The sequence below is a fragment of the Cetorhinus maximus genome, chromosome 27 (genome assembly GCF_964194155.1).
Source record: "Cetorhinus maximus chromosome 27, sCetMax3.hap1.1, whole genome shotgun sequence".
Taxonomy (NCBI): Eukaryota; Metazoa; Chordata; class Chondrichthyes; order Lamniformes; family Cetorhinidae; genus Cetorhinus; species Cetorhinus maximus.
The window spans coordinates 13,891,260-13,901,924 of record NC_135905.1 but is presented as its reverse complement, the minus strand read 5'-3'; the positions used below and the strand labels follow the sequence as shown (position 1 = coordinate 13,901,924).

The following is a 10,665-nucleotide window of genomic DNA, read 5'->3' as shown; positions in this document are numbered from 1 at the left end:
TAGAAACTCAAATCTTTAATCCTTTCAGAAAGCATGTTCAACATAGCAAACCACAATTCGTCTTGGATGAAAAACAGTAAAGGCCATCAACTATAATTAGAGGGAATATTCTCATTAGAAGCTTTTTCTAAAAGAAAAATTGCTACAAAGGATGGAATTAAGAAACTATACAAAATATCTATTCCTGCTTAAAAATAAGAAATACTAAAGGCAACATGACAACAGGGTGAAAAGGAGCTACCGAGCCTAAAGTACTGAGTTAACGTGTGTAGCACTGTAATGTACCTCGGCACAGCAGGGAAGTTCAGTAATTCCTCCAAATCAGATCCCCAGTGAGATCATCAGCATTTTCTGTTTTAACTAATATTCGAAAAAAAGCAGCCCAATTTAATCAAGATTCTTAACTTGGACTAAAAGGTAGTGGATGTGAACCATCCTCATTTAACTTGTCTGTTAGTTCTGCTCACTGACTTGCAGACAACTACCAGGCATATTTTTAGCTGTAACTATTCATAATTTTTTCCTGATTTGAAAAGGTAGCTGTGCAGCACTGCGATGGATTTATTATTCAGCTCTTTTTCTCGTTGCAACCATTATCTTAGGGAGGTTTCCATACATGTACAAGAGTCTCCTACTTGATTTGGTTTTTATTCTTGAACCTTACTGATAGCACGTCCCTTGAATGTTAAACGTGGCAGCAGTCGTGCCCAGCATGTTTGTCAGCTGGGCAGCCTTCATTTTTCAAATCAGCACTTGACAATCGTGATTGTTAAAGGGGTTTAAATACTGCTCACATATACCGTGAATGGACTCTTTCCACAAGTTCACCATAGGTCACCTCAAATCTTTGGCAAGGTTTCCTGCTCTTCAGCTTTTAAAAGTGGAGCGTTAACTTTAGTCCAGCATAACCTTCCCCAGTTCTCCTTTCCGGAACGTTCTGATGAAGTCATATGCAGCAGCACTGTAGTTTGGTATGAGAATGTTCACATCACCTGGAAATTGCATCATTGACAGTTGTTTTTATCCAGTCTTGTATAATTTCAATCAAATGTCATCAGAAGCTAATCATATCAAGTCTCAATAATGAAGGGGCACCAATATATTTGAGTGTTTCATTCAATGAACTCCACATTCCCCCCTTACCCCTGACAGCCTTTCACCCCCAAACCATTTTCTAAAACCAATCGATTTAATTTCAGTAAGGAGTAACAGTAAAGTACAATTCACCACTTACCGACACCAGTGATGGCTTTTACTTTCTGTGTCTTGCCCAGTTTTACAGCTATTTTTTTGAGCGCAGTCTGTATATCATCACAGGGCTCTCCCAGCTGGTATCGCTCAACATAACTGAAAGAAAGACAGAACAAGCCATTGAGTAATCTAAATAAAAACCTGGCTGTTATTTATTTGGTAAATAACTAATGAATGTTTTCTTTTTAGTGTTAGCCTTTGTTCAATGGTTTGCACACTCTATGGCAGGAGCTCATGGGCCCACATATTTGAGCACAAAATCTAGGCTGATGCTTAGGTACTGGGGAAGTGCTGGGCTGCTGGAGATCCCCTGCCATTTGGATCAGGCGATAAACTGAGGTATCATCTGCTATTTAGGTTGTGCAAAAGATCCAACGATGCTGTTCGAAGAGCAGGGTAGCTCTCCCAACATTTATCCCTCAACCAACGTCAATAAAAAAGAATATCTGGTCACGAATCTCACTGCTGTTTGCGGGAGCTTGCCGCGCACCAATTGGTTGCTATGTTTCCCTGCATCACAACAGTGTGTTTCAAAAGTACTTCATTGGTTGTGAAGTGCGTTGGGGTGTCTTGAGGCTGTGAAAGGTGCTAAGTAAATGCTTTTCTATTCTACCCCTCTTACCAATCTTCCCTTCACTGCTGAATGCATCAACAATGCTCAAATTATACAGCAATATTAATGGAGCAAAATTTGTCCCAAATCACTTCACAAAGTGTCCTGGGAGAAGTACTAGTAGTGGGGGTTGGTGGGGGTAAAAGGGATAAACCAGGTCAAGGGTAAGGGTTTTGAGGATGGGGAAAGAGTAACAAGGTAGAAGAATCTGGGCAGGGAATTCCCGAGTGCAGGCATATGATGACTGAAGGCTCTGCCGACAAATGTGGATCAGGAGGCAGATGGGTGGGGGAATGCTTGGGAAACAAAGTTGGAGGACGTTGCAGAAATTGAGTAGGGCAAAGTCAGGCAAGAATTTATACACAAAGAAGAGGATTTTTAAAATCAGTTTTCTGGAAAACAGGGAGCAGTGAAGGTTGGCCAGCCCAGGGATGATCAATGAGAAGGCCTTAACATTAGATCGGATGCACATGGCAATATTTTGGATTCCTTGTTAGATATGGTTTCACAGACACTGGAAAATAATAGTTATTTGCGTAATGTGAGAGCCTTGACAGGGAGTATTGGTGGATAACCACCATGGGGAGCATCAGAGAAAACCTCGACCTCGTCTTTACCAAATGTTGCAAACTCCCAGCAAGCATCACATGAATAATGGCTAGAAACAGGAACCTGGACAATTTTCCTCCACTGAGGTAAATCATTGCACCCTGACTACCGCTCAGTTATCAATGCACATAAACCATTAACTGTGTCACACGAAAAAATGCTGCTGTCTACATCGCATGAAAAATTCCAGGGTAATTAGGCAGCAAGGGTGGTTCATAGGTGTGATGATCTGGAAGGTGAAAAGTAAAATCAGAAAAATGGACAATCAGTTATGACATTTTGCAATTCCCACATGTTGAGCTTTGTCTCTGCTGGGTCATCGCAATAGGCACAGGGCAGAAGCATGTTACAGAAGGAGGAGAATTGAGATGGGCCACTCGTTTTCGTGCTTTCAAATGGTTAAGGACATTAATGCAACAATGAGCCGTGTTCTACATCCCCTTGCATTTCTATCTGCCCTGTCAATCAAAATGGATACGCAGATTTGAGCCAAAGAGAAGGATATAGAATCTGATAAATAAAAGACCCAAACGCTTATCAATGGGTTGATCATCCAAAGGAAAAGGAACCAAATTTTGTGTTTATCTTAACTTAAACATAACCATCCAAACTATTCCAGGACCACGAGAGTATATTATAAAACAATACTTTTCCACTCAGACAATGTGCAAATGCAATGTTCAAACCGAGATAAGTACTTTTATAAATGAATCTACTTCAAATATGGTTGTAAAACAATTCTTACTCAAACTTCTGTTGTTTATTGAGTGTGAAAAGTAGGTAATCTGCAATTACTTCTTCTCCAACCAAGTGGTCCAATATAGTTCCTGGGAGAAATACAAATTACAAAGTTACTACATAAGAAGAAAGAAAAATCTTGCATTTATATAGCGCCTTTCACACGCTCATGACATCGCAAAGTAAATAAATTACATTTAAAGGCTAGTCACTGTTCTCAGCAGCCAATCGGCATACAGCAGTGAAATGAATAACCAGGTAATCGTTCTTGGTGCAACTGATCTAGCAGTTAACCAATATTTAATGCTCAAACGTCCCTGCTCTACTTCAAGTTGTACCATGGGATCTTTTAAATGCATCTGATAGAGTAGATAGGACCTTTGGTTTAACAGCTCACTCAAAAGACGGCATCTCTGATAGTGCAGCACTCCCTCAGCACAGCACTGAAATATCAGCCTAAGTTATGTGTTCTAAAGTGGTATTTGGACATATAATCATCCAACTCGGAGGTAAGAGTGCTATCACTGAGCCATGTTTGACACATGCAACACACAGCACATGTGAGGTTAGAAGAAATTTGGTACATTACAATCTTAAAGTTATACCCATTATGAATCAAAGACAGGAGTGTGGCGTATGTCATTTTGAGTTACAAGGATCATGTTTTTCAACTCTTCATTAACCTTTATTGTCCAGTACTATACTTTTAGAGACCCCGACCACCATGAAGGATAAGGGCAGCAGATGCATAGGAACACTGCCACCTGCCAAGTCACCTCCAGACCACACACCATCCTGATGTGGAACTATATCGCCGTTCTTTCACTGTCGCTGGGTCAAAATCCTGAAACTGCCTTACTAACAGCACTGTGGATGTACCTACACCACATGGACTGCAGCGGTTCAAAGTGGCAGCTCACTACCACCTTCTCAAGGGCAACTAGCAATGAGTAAAAAATGCTGGACTTGCCAGTGACACTGACCTGCCAAGAAAGAATTAAACAAAAATAGTGTTTGTTATAGCATTTTGTTTTGGTGAGGTATTGAGATGTTCACTGTTTGTAAAAATACAATTAAAAATAGTTATGTATTATTTCCTTGCTCTACATACACTGAAACTTGCAGAAACCCTTTAGTTCAAAGACGCTTGCAAAGTTTTACAGTACAAGTTGTGACAGTTGTTCAGGGGAATATACTGATAATACTGACTCCACAGCTACTTTAGCAATGGATAATAAGTCATTCAGTTATGTCGGGAACAGAATGTTGATCTCTTTATTTACAAATTGTAATCCAGTGGCAATTACGTCCTCATTATTGCAAGAGATGTTGATACCTTTATACTAGGAGTTTGGTCATTGTCATAGCAACAGAAAGTAACTAAAATTGTCTCAAATTATGTGATTGTGACGGGTTAAACTAGGCTAATTTTTGAGGTTAAAGCTAATTAGCAAACAGCTCTAGCTTTCTAAGAATAATTAGAGAAGTAAGGGTTATGTAAGGGTTTATACTTGAGGAAGTTATTTACAGTGACTGCCACTTGTATGGAACTCCGAAATCACGTCCAGGATCTTAGCCAGGTTTTTTTTGGATCAGAACATCAAGTACGGAACATTATGTGCACAGAATCCTCCGATAATCCTTTACTTTGTCTTGGGTACCTGTCTGCACCTTTCCCGGGTGTTGGGGTAAACAGCCGCCCCGGATTTTAAGGGATCATCCCATAACTGGGCCAGTTGTCCTGTGTAGTTTGAGGCGTTCTGGCCACATTTTAGACGTTCGAGCTTTGCAGTTGAGCAACCCACACCCGCGCACTCCACTCTCCCTCTCCTCTTCGATCTTCTCTCTGGCAGCCTGAAAAACTCTGGCAATCCCCCCGGCCACCCCCCCACCCCCCACCCCCACCCCCGCCAAAACCCCGCTCTTGCTGGTTCATGCTGATGCCAAAGTGTCCTTTAAAGTTTTTCGGTGGTAATTGGTCACCGTGTCTGGTGTGGTAGTAGAAAGGTGACCTGTTCCTCAGCTTCTGCCAACAGGAAATGGGGAACTTGGGTTAACTGCCCTCTAAATGACACTCCCATTCAATGGGGAATTAATGATTGTCTCTTTTGCCACAGTTTAAGACTGAATTTGCCACACAAGGAATTGAGTACAATGTTGGGCGATATCACTCTATGGGTATCACACTGAGGGGTTAATATTGTTCAGTCTGTACAACATGACTTTTAGTCCTTTGAATGCGAGCAGAATTTTACTAGTTACTGTAAGAGCCCAATACTGAATAGAAACTGTTGCCCTGCACATACTTTTATTATATTAACTTTGTATTAATTCACAATTGCTAGTGTTCATCTCCATAATGTGTTAACAACCTTACACAGGCTTCCGTTCACAAAAATACAGGAGCAGAACATACCACAGAGTGCCAACTTCATGCCAACTTCCAAGCTTCCTACGCATGGAGAAAAGACGCCAGGAGTATCTAATAAATATATGAGGGGTCTCTCGCAGACCTGTGGAAACATACAACATTAATAAAGGCTTAGCGTTTCCTTTCTGAAGGACAAGGAAAGGTGGCAAGAAAATACATGTCCTACATTCTGGCCAGCTGCTGCCCAGGTGACAAGGCACACTTTACTTTGGGGCTGAAAAGGTGGGAAGGCAATCCAAAGGAACTATTAACAGTATAGAAAAACTAAAAATCAGGCCACAGCAGAGCGAAATCTTCAGCTGTTCGTCATGAGCGCCCATTACAATGACTAATCCATTTACTGACATGAATCTTTACTATAAGAAGATGTCCCAAAATGATGGGGGAAATTAAAGAAAACCTCCTTGTCGCAATCTTCACCTCTTCATGATATAATACCGGCAGTGATTTTGTCAATTCTTATAGGCCCCAATAACAAGGTTACTTATAAAAACATTAGGTAGAATTTTCGGGTTGGGGGGCGGCCGCGATTGTTGGGTCCGGGAGAGGCTGGGGAACGGGCTATTGCCCGCAATCGGCCCCCGACCACAATTTCACGCTGGCTAGCCAATTACCGGGCAGCCAGCGTGAACGGCGCGCTGAAAGGCTCTGCGCTGCCAGGGTGAGGGCGGGAGGAGGGGGAGCACTGAAGTCAGTGCGGGCACGGGGGAGTGCGGAAGGAAAGCTCCCTGAAAGCTGAGAGCTGCCTCAGGGAGCTGACAAATTTAAAATCAATAAAAACTAGAATTTAAAATCCGGAATAAATGTCCACACATCAGGATGAGTCACCTCAACACGCGAATGCTGAAAACTCTGTCCAAACATTTTAGCTTTTAAAAAATTAATTGTGGAAACCTCATCCCACCCTTGGATGAGGTTTTCTGAAAAAGGCAAAAGCCACCTGGATGATTTGCCACCCTGCCAACCATAACGTTGGACGGGTAGCGAAAAATTGCCGTCAACTGTTATTTTAATGGCCTTAATAGTCCTCTTAACTGTCGGCAGGCACACTGCCAACTCTCCCACGCCCCCGCCAACTGCAATATCGCGTGAGTGTGCGATGACGTCGGGTCGCTCGCCCACACGCCGAGTGAATAATTCTACCCATTGTTTTCTTTTAGGTATTTGTTAATGAACTCCAATGAGTACTGAAGGGTTGGGGTGCAGGAACAGTGGCAGCCGTTTCATGCATGGCCAATTTGCTTTTTAAAATGGTTTCTGAATATTTAGCCTAATTGTAAACTAAATATGAGAGCTGTTTGCAAACTCTCCTTGGTCACAACTGGCTGGAATAAAAGGGTCAACACTACCCAAATAATAAATGCTAAAAACACAGCATTCTTTGATCTGTTGGTAAATCATTCTCTCAATATTGTTTCAATAGTAAAAGCTACCTAACAGCAAGGTAATTCAGAAATCAATTAGTTCATTTTGATACCACAGGCTTAATTTTTATTGAAAACTATACCAATTGAATACGTTAGTTACTTGGTAACAGACAGTGCTCCAACACAGAAACAGTGGAGGTTGAATGTTTAAAATGTTTTTGTCTCTGTTAGGATCCCTTTTTAAAAGAAGTTTAAAGAACTATCAACTTCAAGATGCATTTATTGCAGAACTTTCATTAAAAAAGTGACTTGATCTGAGTGGCGTGGCTCAAGGGAGCCAACCTGAGATACAATCACTAACTCAGGCTTAAGCTGTGAATGATGTCTTCCCATCCCTGCCGGACTCAGTACCCTCCACGCTCTCAGCTACATCACAGATATTTCAGAGCAGCCTCCTCTCGCTGACATTGATCATTTTGGTAAATAACTTAATCCCATCCTACTTTACAATTCAATTTTTTAAAAAGATGGTAGTTGATTCCTGCTGTAGGGGAATCATGTACAAATTTGGAAGCTCTGCTTACTTGACTTCAAGGGCTGAGGATGAAGCATTTCTGGTGGTGGCAGGACGGAAGGGGAAGGTATAAAGCTTTGGAAGTGTCAAATTCTGTGAAAGAGAGAACCTTTGCAGAAGATGCAAAACTTCTTACTACCATTAGAGGTCTCAAACACTTTTTAATGTCAATGCAGAAGGACGCATATTTATTAATGGGGCCTATATATTCATTACACAATCTTTCTCAATTGAATGATGCGACTTCAGTCTTTTCCATTATGAACACTAGTAGAGTGAAGAGATGGTGCCCATTTTCCTTCACTAAGGTGAAGACTTAATCTTATTGCCTGTTATCCAATGCTATCCTATCAAAATTCACCCAACTGGAAACAAGTGGGTTTTAAGCTGCTTTTACACCACTGATGAGGTCTCAGAGGAAGGCAGCCCAAGTGTACAGCGCTCCCAGATTTGTGTCCAAATCGTGCAATCCATGTGAATCGGCAACAAAAACAATCTCCTCCTGTAGCACTTGGCACCTTGATATCAGCAAGAAGGGGCCACGGGATGGTCAAATATCTGAGGCTTGCGCCACAATATGACTACTTCGAATCGTCCTTCAACTCGGGTCACACAGTTACCGGGGCTAGGCATGCCAGCGGCAACAGAGAAGATCCACAAACAGAAAATGGGGCATGTTGAAGAGCGATCTTAACTAACATAGCAAGTTTGCCACCAATATGAGCTTTTGGCAGAAGGGCAATAGCAAAGTAGCTTAAGTGTCAGTCAGTCCTGAATTATGAGCCTGACGCAGTCTGGCCGGATGTCAAGCAGTCACTTGCGTAACAAGACTGCAGTTTAGTGCTTACAAGCACTTAGGGTGCAATTTAAATTTCCAACAATTAACAAACTGCCATTTCTTATATGGAAGTGAAGGCTGATGACTTTATAATGCTGCCTTCTCTCATAAACGTTACAAATTTAGTCCCTCTTCCTCAGTGGATACATAGATGTTTAAAATACATTTCTTAAGCATGAAATATTTAGTTGGACTGCAGTAACAATCACTTTCTTTTGATATGCGAAATTATTTCTGGATTCAATTAACTCTATAAATTGGTATAATCAACATGACATGGCCAGCTGCACAAGAACCTCCCCCAGATTAAAGCAGCAAAACTTTGCCACCATAATCATTTCATTCCTGTCCAGTCTTTGGCATACAGAACCACGCACAAGAATTTTTGGACCACAGACTTAACATATAAATCTTCTGCTTTTCCGGATAATTTTTCAGCATTCTCCCACTGCATTTCTGGGTGTCAGTGGGAAGCTGAAGCTACAGACTAGGTTGCCAATGATGGTTTTACCATCCAATGTCAGCTACATGTCCAATCTGTTAATTATATCTCAAAAGGCTGTGTGCAGACAGGGGACATATTCATATGGCTTAAATATTGCTGAAAATAGAGACATGTTGCTGAAGCTTTTCACCTTGCTGGACAATTGCAAGAATACCAAATTTCAAATGATCACAACAATTTATACTACAGGAGAAAAAGGTGCTGATTGGTTGGCAAGTCGACTTTGATTGGCCAAGACATTGCCGTGGTGAAAGCAATGGGGAATTATAGGCTCCTGGGTAATTAAAAAAAGGCACAAGGTTTGAGCATATTCCTTTTGCTTTCAGGGAATTGGTCCCTGTGTATGAAGGTATGTCACTTCTAGTAGGTGTAAATGAGCCACGTTACGAGCTTGACTGATTATCTTAAATTGGTTGTTAGTGTAGCTATTAGTGCACTCAGGATTGTTCAGCAAGTGCTGCCCAATTGTGGAATCACATCTAACGGTGGACATTTTGTTTTGGGTTTTGCAAGCAAGGGCTGATTGAGTATGGTCTGCACATTGCCTGTTATGAACAACCGAAGGAACATGTTGTTTGATTTGATTAGCCAGTCATTGAGAAGTACGGCCTATGTATCTGGTATCACACCGGCTCTGAAATTCACACACAACTTTGCTCAATTGTGTTTATGGACTGACAGCATTTTTGTGTTTACCTTGATGAGTGCAAGACAAAAAGTTTTGGCAACATGCCTCTCTTTTCAATAATATATTTACAAAAATATGTTTGCATTGTACAGTTGCAGCTGCCACTTTGACATTTGATTACACAATGTTCAGCACCATCCGCAACTCCTCAGATACTGAATCCATGTCCAAATGCAGCAAGACCTGGACAATATCCAGGATTGGGCTGACAAGTGGCAAGTTAGAATTATACCACACAAGTGCCGGGCGATGATCATCTCCAACAAGAGAGAGTCTAACCACCACCCCTTTACATTCAATGGCATTACCATCACTAAATCCTTCACTATCAACATCCTGGGGGGGGGTTACCATTGACCAGAAACTGAACTGGACCAGCCATATAAATACTGCAGCTGCAAGAGCAGGTCAGATGCTAGGAATCATGCAATGAGTAACTCACCTCCTGACTCCCCAAAACCTGTCCACCATCTACAAGGAACAATTCGGGAGTGTGATGGAATACTCCCTACTTGCCTGGTTGAACGCAGCTCCAACATCACTCAAGAAGGTTGACACTATCTAGGACAAAGCAGCCTGCTTAATTGGCACCCCATCCACAAACTGCCCTGCAGGAACTCACCAAGGCTCCTTAGACAGCACCTACCAGACCCACAACCGTTACCATCTAGAAGGAAAAGGGCAGCAGACACTTCGGAACACCTCCACCTGGAAGTTCACCTCCAAGTCACTCACCACCCTGGCTTGGAAATATATCGCCGTTCCTTCACTGTCGCTGGGTCAAAATCCTGGAACTCCCTCCCTAACAGCACTGTAGGTGTATCGACACCACATGGACTGAAGCGGTTCAAGAAGGCAGCTCACCACCACCTTCTCAAGAGCAATTAGGAATGTGCAATAAATGTCGGCCTAGCCAGCGACTTCCACATCCCATGAGTGAATTAAAAAAATACTAAAGAGACTTCTGCTCAATTGAGAATTACTGAATTGAATTAAAAGAATTCTATTTCTCTTCCTTTCCTCACATTTTCCATTCCAAATTCCTGTCAAC

At 41.9% G+C, this 10,665-nt stretch overlaps 1 protein-coding gene across 1 annotated transcript in view; it reads right to left on the bottom strand.

The window, feature by feature from the left end:
- The window catches only part of mtg1 (mitochondrial ribosome-associated GTPase 1), a 29,502-nt gene continuing 18,837 nt past the window's right edge, over positions 1-10,665 (bottom strand). Inside the window, exons 8-11 of the mRNA XM_078530755.1 lie at positions 5,628-5,724; positions 3,219-3,300; positions 1,235-1,347; positions 1-992 (exon numbers count right to left, since the gene is read on the bottom strand). Coding sequence (XP_078386881.1) covers positions 895-992; positions 1,235-1,347; positions 3,219-3,300; positions 5,628-5,724 — 390 coding nt within the window. The 3' untranslated portion in view covers positions 1-894. The remainder of the gene's footprint in view (positions 993-1,234; positions 1,348-3,218; positions 3,301-5,627; positions 5,725-10,665) is intronic.